A 19,188-nucleotide genomic window follows, 5' to 3' on the forward strand; every position below is an offset into this window, starting at 1 on the left:
AATTATTTATTAAATAATCTATTATTAACCTCAAATTTTCACTGTGGAGGAACATTGCTACTGAGTGACTTGGGAAACACAGAGATTAAGTAATGTGTTGGTATCCAGGACCAGTACCTCTGGACCCAGATACAAAATATGAAAGATTATATCTTTAAACATACATTTCTTTTCCTCCAAATCAGCAAACCCACACTGTATAATGCAACATGAAGTAGAGGATAAAGGCTGGTTGGTTTATTTGGTGTTAAAATGATACAGATGATATATTTAAAATACTCACAGGTCGCTGGCAGTAGACGAGTTGCGGGACATGGTTTTGGGTGAAAGGTCGAAGTCGGAGTCGGAGCGGTAGAGGAAGGACTCGCGCCGTTGACTGTGGGGAAAGTTGGCCTGAAGTACCAGCCCAGAACCCGGGCTCGCCTGAGAGTCCAGTGGACTGCGACCCACCGAGAGGCCATTCTCCACATCAAAACTACAGAGAGACAGAAGAAACACATAAATACTACGGTTACCGCTTCTGTAGTTTCCACCTGCTAATTAGCCCAGACTGCTATTCAGTTTCACTTCAATATACCTTTAAGTTCATGACTGATGTTACTATTACTGCTACTGCTACTGTTACTAGTTCTACCACTGTTACTGCTGATGCTTCTAAACTACATTTGCATTCCTCAATATCACAAGAGAAGTACATAAGAAAAGCAGCTATATCAAATTGATAAAGAAATAAACAAACAAAACAAAAAAACACAAGAGAGTAATGAGTAAAAGATTAAAAACATGCAATGCAACATAGATGAGGGTTATCTCTCAGCATTGCATCCAAACCATGGATACCCAAATATAAAACTGCTCCTGTAGCTGCTGACGACGACACATGGAGTAAGAAAAGAGAAACCTATGACGAGGATAAGACAAGGCTGAGATAAGCTACGTATGAGAAAAGAGACTGGAGCTGGAAGTACACGCATGTCCAAATATCAAATGTTTTTCAAATACAGCAGCATGTTTCTTACAACAAAGTATCCCAAACATTCACAAATATTGATCATGATAAAATAACACAAGAACAGGATGTGTGTAAATATTCATGTGGCAATATGGAAAAAATCCTCATAATAACAAGCACCAAACACCTTGGTTTGAAAAGGATAAAAAGGTTGGATTCAAATTGTCTGCCCTGACTGTGAGAGTCTTTATAAACAGGTGACCTTGTGATTATTCGCTTCTCTCAATCAGACACACAGCCACACACATCTTTCCCTCTGCTATCTCTGTCTGACGTCAACACCGACTTCATGCGTGGTGCGTCACCCCATCGCATCCACCACATTGAAAGGCACCCCTATTACTGAACAAAGTACTTAACGTCTACAGGTATCATTTTCAAAATTGTATTTTATTGGTATGATCAAAATGAAATTGTATTTTCAAAAATCAGCCTTTTTTTTTTTGCCAGCTGGATTGAGTCCAACTCCTGAAACCAAAAGGTGTCACAGCTCGAGTCCGCCCCGGTTTAATCCCTTTCAATCCTTCCAATCAAGAGGACGTCAGCCTGCAGGGCCTGACGAGGGTTTGCTATCGAACACGTTCACTCAATGAATTCCCTTTTACCTAAAATTGTTTCAGCCTCACCATGGTCTAGATTTGCTCAGTGGTGCTGTGCCTGGCTCAAGGACAAACAGACTCGACGTCTGAAACTCTTTTTTTTAAAGCGTGAAACGAGCGACCACTTGGTTACAACTATTCACTTCTTCTCTGACCTGAGTTCTACAACAAACACTACGTTTTAAACAATATTAGATTATATAAAAAGAATGTAACGTGATTAGATTTTAAAGCACCATTATGTGGCTACTTGAGGGGTAATTTTAAGGTATTTTGATGTATTTTGTGTCAGTTAAATCAATTGGTAGCTGTTATAATCCCCTCCTCCTTCCTTGGTGATAACAATAGAAAACGGAGCACCAAAAGAGCACTGGAAGGTTGGTTCCCTTTCTATTTTTAGCTCAGCCTGCCTCCAGCGCTCCAGCAATAGCAGTGCCTGATAAATGAAAGATGGCTATTATGCAATCGATGCTGAATGAAAGGCATAATTCACAGAAGCAGAGAGACGAAGACACAGAGGAGGACGAGGTGGGGGGTGATCAAGAAGGCTGTATCCAGCACAGTGATGTGGCTCAGCATCTCACACCTGATTGGTGTGACATGGCAGAGAGGAGGGGGGAGGGCTGCAGCAGGGCTTACCTCAATGATAACACCCCCACCGCTCCACTACACCTCACCCAACCCTATTTACACCCTCACCATCCCCCTGGCTCAGTGTAGTCGGCCGTGACGAGGCTCCATCAGAGGAGACCAGTGACGTCAGAAGCTATAAATAGATCTGCCTGCCAGGAAAGAGGGGAATGGGAGACTTGTGACGGAGCTTGCGTAGATACCCCCCCCCCAGGCAGGGTGCAGATGATTTCTCCCCTCCTCATGAATACATACATGACGGATTTTATTTTTCATTTTGATTGGTTGAGTGCTTCTAGATGAAAGCTTTCATATACTTTCTCTCCGTTCTTATACTCCATATTGTCTTTTAAACTTGCACTCAGCTGAATCTCTGAGTGAGCAGGTAGGATGTTGAAGCATCGCTGCTCAAGGACACGTTGACAGTGTACATGGCTGCTACTAAGATTGAGCAAGGTCAGATGGTCTCATGGTCCTCAATGCAGTAAAAGTCAGTTTACATTTTTGTTGATCTGTCATGTCTGTAGTTTTTACAGCCTCAAGAGTATAAAGCGGTGGAAAAGACTATCATCATATCAGAGGTGGATGACACTGACTGGAGTCCCAGTAATCCCATTTATTGGATGTGCCCAGCCTCGGTTATACTCCCAAACGGACGAACAACTGCGTACACCACTAACGTGTAGTAGTTCAGATTATACGTCTGCTTGGAGGACGTGTTCCCCACATGCACAGGAAATCACTACGCTATCACTCGCAGCGTATGCATCATTGAATGCATATGAAGATGACTGCACAACAGATTTGTTAACACAAAATATGATGAAGTAATGCCCCCGATGACAGTGAGAAAAGCAGTTGGAATAGTTACATATTGCATTAGAGTGTTTCAGTAGATTTTCTGTGATTTTGTTACGTTTTTGGTGGCAGTTCATTTTCACAGATTCACAATCATCATTGAGCTCAGCAGCAGCTGCAGTTCTGAGCTCACTGCTGGTCAATGGCATTCATTCTCATTCAAAAGTAGCAGAAGCCGACAGACCTCTAAAAGGGAGACAGCTCCCACTACTGAGGAAGATATGGCACTGCAAGGTCCCATAAACGAGGCTCTGCTCAAACCTTGGGTATTCTGCTCCATCTTAATTGCGTTTATGCGAGCTCTTCTTTTTATTATTCCTGATGGTATTTTGTTGGTCATTTTCCTGCAGGACAATAGGGCTAAAAACCACCTGGTGCAATACATATGTAAAATGAGTTGGAACGTACATGCCATTATTTCTCTGTAAAGTAAAGCAATTGTACTGAGCAAATGTATTTCTTCCCATCACTAATAATATTGAGATCAAACCAACAATGGATGACAATGATATGGGTCCTTGAGAGCGTAACAAGTTCCTGCCGCAGGAAGGAAAAATAATGTAAGCTGTAGAACAAATAAAGGATATCAAGCCAACAGCTAGAAAGGACAGAAGTTGGGCAAAACAGTTTTTTACAGTTTAAAATGTAAAGCTGTTATAGAGAGTATAAAATACACTTTCAGCGGAGCCCTTATACTAGTACCACCTCTGCAATGTGTACTACTTGTTATACCACCACTTCTGCAACTAGCTAAGACAGGCATTCCTCCTTTAAACAGGCAGGCAGGCAGCCTGGCGTCTTGTGCAGTTGCAGCATACATAACAAGTTGACCTTGCTCTGTCTCCTGCCTCCAGCATTGTTTTCAATTTCTCTGACGTAAATGAAGGCTCCCTTTTCTCTCTTTAACTATGTTTTACTAAACTTTTCTCACACACACACACACACACGCAAGAATGCACGCAAACACGCACACACACACCCCCCTCTATACCCACATCCGATCTTCTGCTTTTGTTCCCAGGATGTTTAGTTTGCACCTCGACCACATATTGAAGAGGAGGGATCTTTTTAAAACCACACAAAAAAGATGGCAGAGTTTAAAAAGTGGTAATCAACAAAGTTTCCATTCTAGCATCAGGCAGGATAAGTGTTTGCTCATTTGTCTTAGCTGAAAGCTGAGTGACGCTAATAATTACTCAATGAATCAATATGTCAATCAACCTAAACAATTTTTGATGATTGATTAATCGTTTGAAGTCAAGCAGAAGAGCCACACATTCACTACTTTGATCCTCCTCAGTTGTGAGGATTTGCTGCTTTACTTTATTTGATGTGGTAGTAAACTAAATATCTTTGGGTTTTGGGCTGTTGGTCAGACAAGACAAGCTATTTCAAGAGTCACCTTGGACTTCAGAAAATTGTGAAGGACGTTTTTCCTTATTTTCTGACATTTGATAATAGAGAAAATAATTAGTTGCAACCTTACTGTTTTAAAGTTGGTGCCGAGATGATAGACAAATCTGTTTTATCTACACTTTGATATAAAGATAATTTACCGCAGTGAATTGTTAGCGCGTGACATTATACTAATCTAAAAATGTCTATAAAGCTGTCGAACAAAGAACTGCAATGATGTCACTCAGGGCATTTAAGTAACAGTCACTTTGACTTTAGGCCATGCCCAGAGCCAACTTTTTTAATCCAAGGCGGACTTTATGTCATCCCTATGAAGGCTCTTCTCAGGGTTAGCCTCTGTAACTGCACAAACACTTAGAACTTCAGGAAATGCAAAGTACAATCAGTTCCAGTTATCGTCCGTGCAACCATGTTTGTGACGTGCTCATGGGAACCAGGGCCGAGGGATTTGAGAAACTTTCTGTTATGTATGTGAGCGATACAGAAAAAAAGCATCGAGGCCAGATGTTATCTGATGGAGGGATGACACAGATCCAGGGTGAAAGGTCAACCCACACACATGCTCCCTCCTGTTTTCTTTCCTTGTAGCGTGGGAATTGGCTTAGATGGCTAAAGCATCACACCAGGAAGGAGGCAAGAGGTGAGGAAGAAAACAGACCAGGGAACACTTTATGTGATTTGCATGCATGCCTGTGAGTGTGCGTGTGTCTGGGAGTCAGAGAGTTCAGGGAGTAAAAGGGAGTTTGTTTGCTTTACACCTCAAACCTATTGTACATTTGATCTGAAAACAGAAGACAAACACCCTGCTTCCCTCTCATCCAGCCCCCTGCCAAACAGATCTTTCCTCCTTAAAAACCACTGCTGTGTGTGTGTGTGTGGGATGGGGGGGGTTATATACTCATGACAGCACACAAAGAGGGAGGACATGTTGGGCAGCAGGACTGGAGAAGAACAAGCAGGACAGTTATGCATGCAGATCCAGGTCTGTGCATATCATAGCAAGAAAACAAGATCATCCCACTCGGTTAAAGCCATAACTACATTGTCCAAGCTATCCGTTTCAGAGTTAATCACAAACACTCTCTTAAACACTCCTCTTTATTGAAGGAGCAGTATCTACCCCCTTTTCTTCAACTTCCCATAACTACTTTTTACTGATGAAATAAATGTTTATTCTGAAATAAATCACTAGTTAATAGTGAAGACACAGACCATGATATGGTCAACATCTTCTATCACAATATGTCGTCTCGATAGCAATATACTGAATATCACGATATAGGATGTTTTCTTGTAGGTCAATAAATAGTCTATATGAAATAACCACATGGTATAAGACTATTTTTGTATACTCCTGAGGGAATTAAACACTTGACAGTATTTTCTCCCTTAATTAATAACTTTAGTGTAAAATGAACAGTTTTAAGTTAAATTAAAGAGAAAAATAAAAAAGATACTTCCAGCTATACATGGAGTAGGTTTACGTGAGTGCATAAAAAGGCAGATTAATCAGTTTGAGGCAATAGTTTGATTTAACTCAATTCTTTCAGATTTTCGGGGAAATTTGAGATAGTATGTGTGTGTCAATATCAATTTAGACAATGTAATTGTCTATTGCAATATCTTGATATCATTCCATTGAAAGATGATGAATTATTGCATTGAATTATCACAGAGCCCTACATGTCTCTGGTTCGAGTGCAGCCAGGGATCTTTGTTGCATCTCTCTCTCATTTACAGACTTTTTATATTGGTGTCATTGGTGAAATTGCCATGACTAACATGAATCGACTTTTTACAGTTACTATTTCACTTCTCACAGTAATAACACTACTGGAAGCTCTTCAGGTTGTCACACATCAACAGCAAAAGTGCTCTTGAGCAAGGCAACCATGCAGCTGCTTCACGGTGAATATCGCTAGACGTAATAATACGGCAAATAACATTCAGAGAAACTGAAGACACAACAGACGTCTAGAAAATATCACTGTAACCACAAAAGGCCTCAAGATGCTAGAGTTAACTTTATTGACAGGATCAGAAAGAGATAGAAATTCACAAGATAAATGTAAGGTCACACACTGCTCAGTTCCAGTGAGAAAACAGAAGAAAAAGAAGAAAAGCTGTTTGTTTCACCACATTGCATCAAGGACATGGCGACAAGACGTGCAAGCTCACGGATCCATTCACTGCAAATTCAAGCAAATTTCAACAAAAAAAAAAATTGAGCAAAATATACTAAAAAGTGTGCCGGACTTGTCCTATATCCTATCTTGGGTCATTTGATTGATCACGCTGTACTAGTGGAATTGCTGTAGTCTTACTGTACATCAGTCTACTGCAGAGAGAAGAGAAGTGAATGTTTCCAAACAGGCAAAGATCATGAAATGCTACTCTTCTTTTTAGAAAACTACTTCCACTGTTGTAAACAACCATATTGGATTGAAACTGAGTGCCACACCTCCACGAAGAGCCAGTTGCTCTTTCCATCCACCTGACCAAACAGAGCAAACACTCTGTGTCCAACATCAACATCTGATCTCAGAGCAACTCATGCCTCTCTAAATATAGCCAAGGGGAGGAGAAGGTTGCACCGAGTCAAGCCAGCTGCCGTGTTATTATTTTTCGTGTGACCTTTGACCTACAGGCAGAGGAAGGACTCTTAAAAATGGTGGAAGGCTGTACATTGCAGGCCTTGATCCAAATCCTTGGGAGTTGGGAGGTTGTCCAGCGCTGGCAGGGATTCGCTGTTTGATCAAAAATACTTTTGCAAGGCAGTTGTTCGCCGTCTTGGGTGTTTGAACTGTGGTGCTGCAGTTAAAGAACAAACTTACAAAAACAATGATGAATTCTAGCAGACTGGCCCTTTAAATATGAATGTGACTAGAGTAGTGCTCGAGTGCTTAGATTTTTTGGAGTGCTGGGCGCCTCAAAGGTTGATTCACTTCTCCGGACGGGTATTGATCGTGGAGTCTATGTGCAGTGATTAGCTCTGTCCGTCCAGCCGGGGAGAAATCCATACAGTGGCTGATCAGCATTAACATGATTAGAAACTGGTTAGTGTGTGATTATAGCCCCAGCAGTAGAGATCTAGATTTGGCTCCAGAATCGACCTGAAAATCAAACAACCTTACATCACATTGGTGAGCAACTGGACAGGCTGGTTCAGGGCAAGAACACACACACACACACGCACGCACGCACGCACGCACACACACACACACACACACACACACACACACACACACACACACACACACACACACACACACACACACACACACACACACACACACACACACACACACACACACACACACACACACACACACACACACACACACACACAGTCTGTCTTTGCCCAGCAACAGGCCATGCCGAGTGTTCTTCTAATCATGTTCATACTGCACTAATTGGCGTCTTTCAGTATACAGGGATTGAGCCCGGCGGTAAGGCAGGAGTGTGCCACTTCCTCCACTAATTAGCCGAGGGGCAAACCAGGAGCAGCCAATCACATCGCTGATCAGCGGGGCATGACAAGATGGAGACGACGGGGTAGTCTGTTTGCTCCGAGTCTTTCTGTGCCTTTTTTGTCTTAATTGTTTTTAGGTGCCGACACCATGTAAAGCTTATTGAGTAGTATCACTAACAATAGTAAGATGTGTAAGATTGTTACAGTATTGAATAAAAGACATTGGACGAAAATTAAAATACTTTAAAGAGTATTTTGTGTGTACATTTTATTAGTGATATATACTGGAATGGTATCAGCCCTGACACTGACCTTAAAGGGGGTCAGGATGTTACAGACCCATAATAAATAGTTTGTTTCTGAATGTTATTACAAATTGTATTTAAAATAGCAATCCCTGCCTCATGTTGCTTTGAAATTACCCCAAAGCGTTCCAATGAGGCATAATTATCAGCACCGGTATCGGATCATTACTTGGTATCAGCACAGTTGAAATTGGTACTAGAGGAGGATGCACTCCTATCTTTAATATATATAATTAATCATGCTTACAAAATATTTATATTTTAAGCATTAATAACGTCACATGAGTTAGACATACTGCAAGAACCAGAGCTTCAACATGACCTGAGTTAATGTATCATGTAGCATAAACTGATGACAGCATCTTTGAAGCACTCACATACAGACACGCCATCTTGTCATATCACTGCAGTCTTTGTAATCTCTATAATAACAAAATGTGGAAAGTCTCCTCCAACACCCAGGCATTTCCCTACCTGGCATCCAGCGGTGTAGGCAAAGCCCTGAAGTCTACATAGGTGACCAAGTTCACCTGAGACAGACGCCGCCGAAGCAGACTGCATGTGGATGCCTTATTTCCTCACTCGTTTGGATTACGTAAAAGTCCATCAAACACACTATTGTCTAATCCTGCAACAAATTATTGGCACAGAGCTGTGCTTGTCCCCGAGTTGATCATCATTCCTGGAGTCACAGAGATGTCAGCATAACACTCAGTCCACTATTCTACACAAGAACACACACAGTCACACACACACAGTCACACTTGTCTGCTGACGTCAGTTGTGGTTTCATGACTGTCACTGCAATGCCGATCGACCAGCTCTCAGGCCTAACGCTCTGCGAGCTGCACTTCTGTTTTTCCACCAAATAAGAATTTTCAACACAGAGGATGCTGTGAAACACGCAAAAAAAACCGATACAAGTGGGAAACCATCTGGCTGAGCTTGTGGACGCAGTGGGATCTCTGTTGAGGCGTGTTTGTTGAAGGGAAACAGAGGAGTGACTCGTCCTGTGGTTAAACGGGTTGAGACGTCAGCAGTGTATTGCGTGAATAATTTGGGATCAAGTCCAGTGAACAGCCACTGGCACGTCAATATTTCCTTTCAGCCCTCACCCAGGGTCAAACATTCCTTTCACAAACGTGCAAGACTATTAGCTGAATATGTGAGGCGCTGTATGTATCTTAAGTATTCAAAATGGGGGGTGATGGCTCTTTCTAAAAAGATGTTTAGAGATCTGGAGATCTCTGCTGTTAAACCCTAAAGAAAAAAAATCCCTGGAGCGGAAACTGGAGGGATGTATGACATTATCATGACATCACTTGCAACAGCTGCAGTACATCTGTGAAGTGGCAAGGATCCTGACTAGAGACCGAATGGACATAAACAGACAACAGCAGCTGTCTGTGAACATTAGACCAAAACCAGTCACAGCATCGACTGGGAGGAGGTCAAATTCATCGATGAGGAGTCAGCGGGTGGGCAGGTCATCTACATCTGAAGACAGACACCATCTTTGAACATCTTTTGAAACTCCATCCTCTGAGGAGGATTGTGAGCTCTGGTAAAAGTGGACCTTTAATTGAGAACTTTTCCTCTATAATTATTTTGGCAGGTAAACAACTTTCCAGCCGTTGGCAGGTGAGCAGCAAAGTTCACTTAAGAGATCAAATCGACTAATTCACTGACTATGAACTGCCCTAGATAACATGATCGTCTCAATTTTTCCTGCCATCATACTCAATCAAAGAGGAAAAACTCCAGCGACTCGTGCAGTATGAACAGCAAATGTATTATGACATCACTAAAGTTATTATTTAAACTACAGGTATTCCTGGAGTTTTGACCTCAGCCTCTTCTTTACAATCATCTCCAAGTGTTTTGGGGAACCACTTAAACTGTCGGAGATTATAACACATTCTATTGCACAATAGAATGTGTATATTTCTTGAGATTGGTCACCCTACTGAATAAGTGAAGTTGTGCAGAATTCAATGTAAGGAGACACAACCGCCTCAATCAAACCCATCAGATCCAGATCATCGAGATATAGGATACAAAAGTCAAGAGATGGCCGTGACCTGTATGGAGGTAAAAAAAAGATGGTGCTGGAGTCTGTGGAGGGAGAAATCCATCCACATTGTCAGTACAGGCGAGATAAGTCTTACCAGCTGCAGGGGCACCACTGATACAGTCAGTCGGTATGTCTCGTAATGACAGAGCTAACGTGACTCTTCGTTTACATTACGTTGCAACATGCTGGCAGCTCGCTGTGCCCTTTGACCTCATGTAGAGCGAGCTGTGCGTCATGTCGCAGTGTGCTGACATGGGCTGAGGCCCTGAGGGCTGGCCAACCTGCTGTGACACCACCAAAGGTCAGATCTCATTTCAGAACTGTTGGGAGGGACAGGCTGTATGCAGACAGCACAAACAATTAGACAGTACCTGCATGGAGACTAGGGAGTCAATAGTTGTGGGGTGTTAGCCTGCTTTTAAAAATCCGCTAGCCCTAAACTAATCTCATCAGAATGATTTACAGTTTTTGTTGTTTCAGGCTGTGAGAACGTTATTTTCCCGACAAGAGTTTCCATTCATATCTAAGTCTATAAGAATGAGCAAAATGCATTACACAGGGAAAAAAAGTTCAAAGTAACTGACTGCAGTTGTCAGCTATACAACTGAAAATATTTTCATCAAAACTACCATGTTTACAGTGCTAGTACACTGCTTTTTCCTACTGATCACTTCCTGCAGCTGCATCAAAGTAACAGCCGGTCAGTTAAGACACATTATTGTGCAAATATTATGAAGCAGCTGCAGAAAAACAACAACTTTGTTTAGGTTAGTTAAGCTTTGACGTAGGTTAAAAATCAACAGTTGGATATTTTTACATTAGATTTGTCAGTAGATCAGTTTTACTCAAATGGACTAGATAAAGAGCTGCGGGGAATTATTTCACTGTGGTTAAATCTCAGACCTCCAACAGACAATCAGGGTTAGCAAAGCTGTTTCCTGAGCCTTCCGTTTCCCAAAGTTAAGAAAAACCTGTTTCAGATAAGTTTCCACCTTGACAAAAATACAAGTACATCCTTGTTGATACACCAACAGGAAAGAAACGTGTGACAACTTAAGAATGGGAGCAAAGATAATCTGAGGCACTCAATACAACAATATAAATATCGGCACAAAATATCTGCTATCAGAAGTTTAAATATAAAGAATTATTGAAAAAAGACCTAATGACCTTAAAAATACAAATTGGTTGACCTCATGCTACTTCATGAATAAACAGTAAGAAACTGCAATTAAAAAAATTATAACTTCGGTTTGCATGGGAGAAAACGGGTGTTTATACTTATTCAAACACTCAGATCTTTACTCCCATGAATAGTAAAACACAAACAGGTGAGATTCACCGAAGCTCTGTGGAAGAACTATGAAGTGGGACGTGTCCAGTGTGTCGTTTCACAAGCAGCAAAGAGCACAAGGCTGCACATACACGAGACATTTCATCATGACTGTCACCAACATGCAAAGTGAAAAACGCTTCTGACCTCAGCAACTCAATCCTGTCAACAACCACCTCAAACAAATATCACATCAGAGCTCTAATTTATTGTATTCAATTAATCTAGTACGTCAAACACACTGAAAAACTTCACTCTATCACAGGACATAGGTGATGATAAACTCATCAGCGCAAAATCCACAGCATCAAAACAGAAGGCAGGTGTCCCTCAAATGGAAAAACATAAATATTGTTTTTAGTAAATATATATTTCGATTTATGTGATTGTTTAAAAAATAAAAAGATTTTTAAAAAAATAGAATAAAAAACCTCTATCATTAATAAGTACGGGTTCTGAGCAGAATCATTGGTATCATTATTACTACAAGATGGATGAGCGGTTAGCTCCCCTTCTCACTGTATGAGTCAACGCTGATCCCTAATGGGAAGTAGATCATGATGAGTAAGTCAGAGGCTGATGGCATTCTTCATCATCACCATCTGCATCATCATCATCATCATCATCATCATCATCATCATCATCATCATCATCATCATCATCACTAAAGTTACAAGTTTATAGACGAAAAGAGCAATAATGACCAGATGCCTGTACTACGAACCAAATTCAACATAAGCACGATATCATTTTGTTATCCGGCTTCACTAACCCTAAAACCGCAATCACACTAAGCGGTCACACAACGGGGGTTATCAACTTTACCAACCCAAGGGAATCCTCGTCGTATAATTCCTGTAGGGCAGGGGTCCCCAAACTTTTTCCTGTGAGGGCAACATCACTGAACATATCGTTTGACCTAGGGCCCGATCATGGGGGGGGGGGGGGGGGATCGTGCGCGCGGATCGGGGCGGAACACTGCCGTGCGCGATACAGAGAGCAGGGGAATTCTCTCGGCTCTTCTACTTCTTCTACTCTTCTACTTCTACAGGGTGCGCGCATGACAGCTCTCATCTCGTTCGCCCCCTGGTGGTTGGCTGATTAAAATTCGATTAATTGTGCAGACTGAAAAAAAATCATAATGCGTCTCTGGTATTGTTCAGGGGGCCGGACCAAATGTGGAGGCGGGCCGCATCCGGCCCGCGGGCCGTAGTTTGGGGACCACTGGTGTAGGGGGTTCCTCTTGGTCTTCTTGGACCCCCCAACAGACGGCTAAGCCCCAATGTTTATGGCATGTTCAGGCTAGTCCAAAATCGTATCCACGTCTTGGTAGTTCCCCAGAAAAATAGGCTGCATTTCCACTGACTATAATAACTGTCAATGTCATTTCCAGATCAATTAAAATTCAGTCACGCATATGCTACGCATAGACAGGGAGGTTGTGTATCTAATTGTATAATCAGCCCTCTTATGTTTAGATTGGGCCCACTCACGGAAATAAAATGCCCGCCCACGGATTTATGTCTGCCGCCGGCACTGACTCAAGGATTCACAATCCACACTAAGAGCGTGTTCACATAAGAGAGCCGATGTTTGCAGCATATGACCAATCGCAGAATGGACAAGTCTACTGTCAGCAGAGCAGCATATTTTACAAAAATCAAATTTTAACATTACACAGATACAAAAAAGTTGAACACATAATCAAGACTAAAAGCAAGTATTCCGTTACTGTGTTGCTTGGATGTGTTCTTTAGCATGTATGACAACTTTTGCCTTATTCTTTTAGCTCCAATTGACTTAGGAGCAAATAATAAGTAAATATAAAAAACATCTACTTTTACTTTCACGTTTTAAAAGTAGGGCTGTACAAAGTAGTTTGAAGCTTCGAAGCTTCATTCATGACGTTGACATTCAAATTCTAAATCAAACATACACGGGACTTTCACCCAGCAGACGGCTGTTTGTGTCCCTTGTGATACCAAAAGTAAATGTTGATTTTACACTTCTTACGGAACATTGTTACACTTATGTTAGAAAGTCAGCTAAGGGCAGTTTTTATTTAAACGTTTGAAAATTTGAACGAAAAAACATGTTATTTTTTCTTAGCCAAGTAGGTTTGTGGGCTGAACCTAACCAATCGTTTCACAACGTTAACCACATGGCATTGTGCATCTCTGCAAGCATAAGAGGCTGTTAAGAAACATATTTATGAAACGTATTTTTGATTCAGAAACACAGATAATGATTGACGAGTTATTTTCAGTATAAAAAAAAACACAAACTTATGTAATCTCTTTTATACACGTTGATCTCTTATCTCGAACATCACCCGCTCCGGAGCGTGTGCAGCATACGCGTTACTTCAAAACTACTAAACCTGAAGTTAGCCATCAACCCCCAATCATGCTTTGTAGTACGTACAGGCCTCAGGACAAGACAGAAATGGCCAATTTGGATAAAACCTGACATGTATTATTATATTGTAAAAGCGATATTAATAACTTGAGAATATAATAATGTGTGTGTTTGTTTAACACAGCAAATTACATGACAAAGCAAAATACTTCATGACATGACAAAAATCATATTAAAATCTGTACAGCTACAAGTGAAGATTATTTGTATTTTTATAATCAACCTGTTGTTTAATTGTTATTGTTGTTGCCAATTAACTATAAATTGTGTACAAAATGATCAAAACAGTAATTTTCTGTTGACTAATCACTTAATTGAATCATTTTTTATGCGCTACAGTCCTGCTCCCATGTTCGCGGTATAAACAGTATGCCAAGAGGACAGATTTGTATTGCCTCACGTTATATGTCAGGATGGAGAAAGACAGCTTACTATATGACACTCATGTGGTACATATGACAGTACATGAGGGTGTCAGGGGATGTGGGGGAATGTAACGAGACAGTACACGGTGCGATAGAACGGGACAAGACAGAAACGTAAAGGACAGAAGTGAAAACACAAGACAGAGTATGGCATTATAACTAACTGAGTAAACTGAGAAAACAACTATATCAGACAGTAAGTGTGGAGACCGAAACCTCACTGATGCCATTTCATACACGGCAAACTCCTATGTCATCATAACCCTAAAAGCAGATGCTAAATACCTTCACTGACAGACATGAAAACTAGCTATAAAACCTTTGACTTTATGTGGTAAAGCAATGGCTGAATGAAAGCAGCATGTTTCTGCATAGGAATTAATGGAAACTACACGGGGTTAAAAGGATTTGGACGATATTAAAGCGCACTCTTCTTTTCATCGCTGCTTTTTGACTGTGTTATTACACACATGCGGTTTATCCATCAGGCTTAGAAATACGTCAGACTCTGCGTTCATTAGCAATCTCTCTTTGAAGGTTTTTTATTAGTGGGTTGACGTTATAAAGACACTTTGATCCCCCTCCCCGCCCAACAAGGCTGATGTCGTCAGAACTTTCTGAAAAGCCGGCTGCAAAATTAGTCACATTTCCTTCAGTGACCTTTAAGTCAGCAGCCACTTTCAGGTATGCTCTACAACCACTACACTAATGAAGTGTGCGTGTTGTGTTGTGTTGTGTGTAGTAGTGCATGAGCGCTGGGTAAAATATTAGTTCTGGTATGTCATCATATGCTTTAAAAAATAAAAATACTATAATTCTTCTCAGCAAAACTGAACGTTTTTTAATTGACAAAGCAGCATTACAAATTCTACCATCTACAACTTTAATTTTACATTCAGTTTTATAGGGGCCAGTTTGGGTTTCTTTGTGAGTTTACTGTGTGTAATGTGTGATCATTCTTTGGAGAAACGTGTTTGTGTGTGACAAACAGGCAGATACTGTATTTTATATCAGGTGTATGTGTTTCAGTGGTAATAAGTGAATAAATAGTCCAATGTCTTTTGCTACAAATTATGCAGTAATTGATGATAAAACATAAATACATTTCAAAACTTCAAGCTTCACCACACACACACACACACACACACAGGAAACTCCATCAGTCCATCAGACTGACCATTACACTAATAAAGAACTTAAAAAACAAACTCAGGTCATTCATTAAGACTAAGCTCTGCTGTCCAGATATTTTGACATCCTGGATAAAACTGATTTAGTTCTGAGAAGTAAAAAGTACACATTTTGTTCAATCTGTCACCTGCAAGTTGAAGACTCTGACCCTTAACCTTCTTACACCTGATTGTAATTTTGACAATAAAAGGAAAAGAGAGTTAATCTTCTCTCTAAACTCAGGATAAATCAATCTGGATGAAAGAGAGCAAAATCACTCAAGAGTTAGTTGCGAAATTAATTCTACATGCTAACATCTAAATTGTACTACCATAAGGTAAAACATATCAAATATGAGTGGCACAGACTAAGGATGACTGTAGGGATAATTCAGAAGATTAAATGAAAATATCATCAAATACCATCAAGTAAACTGAGGTCACTTTAAACTCTGAGTAGCACTGACTCCATGTACTGTGAGTCAAGTATGAATGAACGACAGAGATATCACGAAAGGATACAAATGTAAAGTCACTATAAATGTTACATGCTGAGTAACACTGAGACATTATGAATCGCATTAGAAAGATTACAACAGTATTTTTTCAGAAGCCGATATTCCAGCAATTATTCAACGGTCACTGCAAGAATATTATAGTGTAATTAAAATGCAGAAGTCAGACATGTCTTTTGAATAAGACAAATCTGGCTAAATACTACAGTAACGTCATGGTGATTTTATCATAGCTTATTGAAGTGTTTGTCAGCAAATTAATTATGAAACTGTTTTGAAAAAGAATAGGCAGCTGTGTGTTAAGAGTTGTGCAACTAAAAGATCTGGATCAAAACCATATCTGGCCTACCGCCTGCGTTTCTGCACAATGTCGATGGGCCGGTTGACAGCGCACGGCGACCCGCAGATATTCCCATTCCTCACTTTGAGATAGCGATCCTGGACCGGGGGGACCGGATACATACAGTTAGTCGGTAAACTCATGTTTGTGGCTGTTTTTGTCTCCCTTCGGACTTTGTTCTCCACTAATTCTCCTCTTCTTCCTCCTCCGGGCGCTCCTCTACTTCTCGGCTCTTATGCGCTCTCTCCTCTCCCTCCACACCGCGCCAGGTTTCCATTGAGGCGCGGACAGACGGAGGAAAGCCCTCCTCCGTGCGTTTCAGCGGCATGCCTCCAGTCCAGAAACAAGTCGAGCGTAAAAAGAAGGAAGGGGGATCAAAGCAGAGTGGGTTTCAAAGAGTCATTTCCTCAGCGCTGCTGTTTCATGCGGTTTGGAGTGCTGATCACGGAGAGCTTGAACTCGTGGTTTCAAATCCACATTGAGGAGTTGAGCGCTGAACTCTCTCTTCTCTTGGAGATACACTCCTCCCTCCCTCCTTCCTTCCTTCCCCCCCTCTCTCTCTCTCTCTCTCTCTCTCTCTCTCTCTACACATGGACCTCTTAAAAAAGACATGAACTACGAGTGAGTGTATGTGCAGAATGTGTGTGTGAGTGAAAGAGATGGGGGGGGGTCTCTGGTCGTATATAAAGTGATTTGTAGCGTGTGTGTGTGTGTGTGTGTGTGTGAGAGAGGTAGTGTATATGCACATGTGGTAAATGTGTTGTGTATGTGTGCGCTTAATTAAAAAATCTCTGTGGCAGCCTCCTGCAGATTATTTAACCGTTAACAGACTCAGCAAACACCCCCCCCCCCCCCCCCCCCACACACACACACACGCACACACGCTTTTAACAGCCTCAATATAATCAACACAATAAATCAATTTCCCACCACGACAAAAAACTAATCTTAATTTTTTTTTCTCTCCATTCAAACCATAACAAATAAATCCTTGAACACATCAACCCTCTAATATTCCCCCAGCTTTACATCAATAATATTAAAAATGCATTCATGCATTTCCAAGGCTTTATACCGTTTGTTCTTACTGATGTCCTTAGAACTGCACCATAAGTACAGTACATTTACACCTGCAGTGTGCTTCAGCAGAGGAGCACCAGTCATTTTCACCAGTCAGGGAGTGATGGACTTACTGGAACGGATGATCTCACCAACTAACCATCTCGCTGCTGTCGACATCGTTGACAAATATTTGTCTTTTAAGAAACAGGGCAAACGGCCGAGTTGGACGTGCTGGCAGGCCCACGAACACGGAGGTGGAGTGCGGGGGGCTTTAAAATGTCAAGCATTTCCTACTCGGCATATTAAAGTTCAAACATTAAGATGCAAGAACTTACCTTGAATGTTCTAAATATATAGACCGGCAACTCCGGCATAAATCCATCTCCTGAAGCAGACCCACAAACTGTATCAATCTTATTACTACCAATGACGCCGAGTGACTTCTATTGCGCTCTCACAGTTCATAGAATCAATTCAAGTAGGCTTTTAGCACATCAACTCACACCCCAAGCAGCATTTTGTATCATTCCGCAGGTCAAAAACTCTTCAAGCTCTCTGGTCACAGACCTTAATCATCAATGACACCTTTTAAACTTGTACTGATCCATTTATTGCTTTGAATCTTAATCTTACATCAATATAACTCGACATGTCCTATTTTTATCCACCAACCTTTTCCTTTTAGTTACACAGGTTAGCTGATGTCCAGAGATGGAGTAGCCATATCTTTGATCCGAAGGATTAATGCCGTGAAATTGAATGCCCAACCTGACTTGACTGTTGACGATACATCAAAAACGGTGACAAGTTATGATGAAGCTGAGTCAGATGTTTTACCTTCAGCTCTTCTCTCAACTTGCTTAAAGTTTATGAAGTCCATCTCAATGCTGCGGCCTGAACTCTATATAAAAAGTGGTTTATTTTAATGTACATGTTAACTTGTCAACAAACTCAGTGACCCGGCCAGCAAAATTAATTTTTCATTTAATTCCAACACAAAGTTTTGAGTTCACCAAATGTAGGCCTTTTCCAGAGACCCTTTGTATAGATTTGCCCCAACCAGATTTGAAATGCATGCTATTGCAACTTTCATCTGCTATTGGCTGATTTTTATACCAGCAGGACGATATCAGATTATACTGGCTGTGGGCTGGTATTATTTAATTTCCACACTGAGCGAGTTTGAGTAGCCTGAAACGGCCACTATGCTTCTTCAGAACTGCTTGTTGCCGAGAAGCTTCGGAAAGCCTCCCTTCCAACACACACCTTTCTGATGTCACATTTGTTTGGACAGTCAAAGAGGTCATTGTCCGTCTACTTTTCCTTGACATTTGTTTGTTTTAATATAGTTATACTGTATATTGCCAGCTGGTGTTTTATTAACATCGTTGCAAACGGCAGTCAGCGCCCCATGTGCCTGCATGTGCCACTTTAGAATAAGAATACAAATGAACTAAAAGTCACTGAACTGAAACTAAAAGACATGCGTTGCAGCGCTATGCCATCCATGTCAGTCAAGAACGGAGAATGCCGAGTCCTTCCCGAGTCATTTCATGGAGA

The 19,188-nt window shown here is 41.1% G+C and overlaps 1 protein-coding gene across 2 annotated transcripts in view; it reads right to left on the minus strand.

The window, feature by feature from the left end:
- Window positions 1-19,188, minus strand: part of LOC306695031 (3',5'-cyclic-AMP phosphodiesterase 4C-like) — a 70,732-nt gene that overhangs the window by 16,822 nt on the left and 34,722 nt on the right. For both annotated transcript variants that reach the window (XM_079158137.1, XM_079158136.1), the window contains exon 2: window positions 284-475. In XM_079158137.1, coding sequence (XP_079014263.1) covers window positions 284-475 — 192 coding nt within the window. The remainder of the gene's footprint in view (window positions 1-283; window positions 476-19,188) is intronic.

Source organism: Pholis gunnellus, assembly GCF_910591455.1.
Source record: "Pholis gunnellus genome assembly, chromosome: 4".
Classification (NCBI taxonomy): Eukaryota; Metazoa; Chordata; class Actinopteri; order Perciformes; family Pholidae; genus Pholis; species Pholis gunnellus.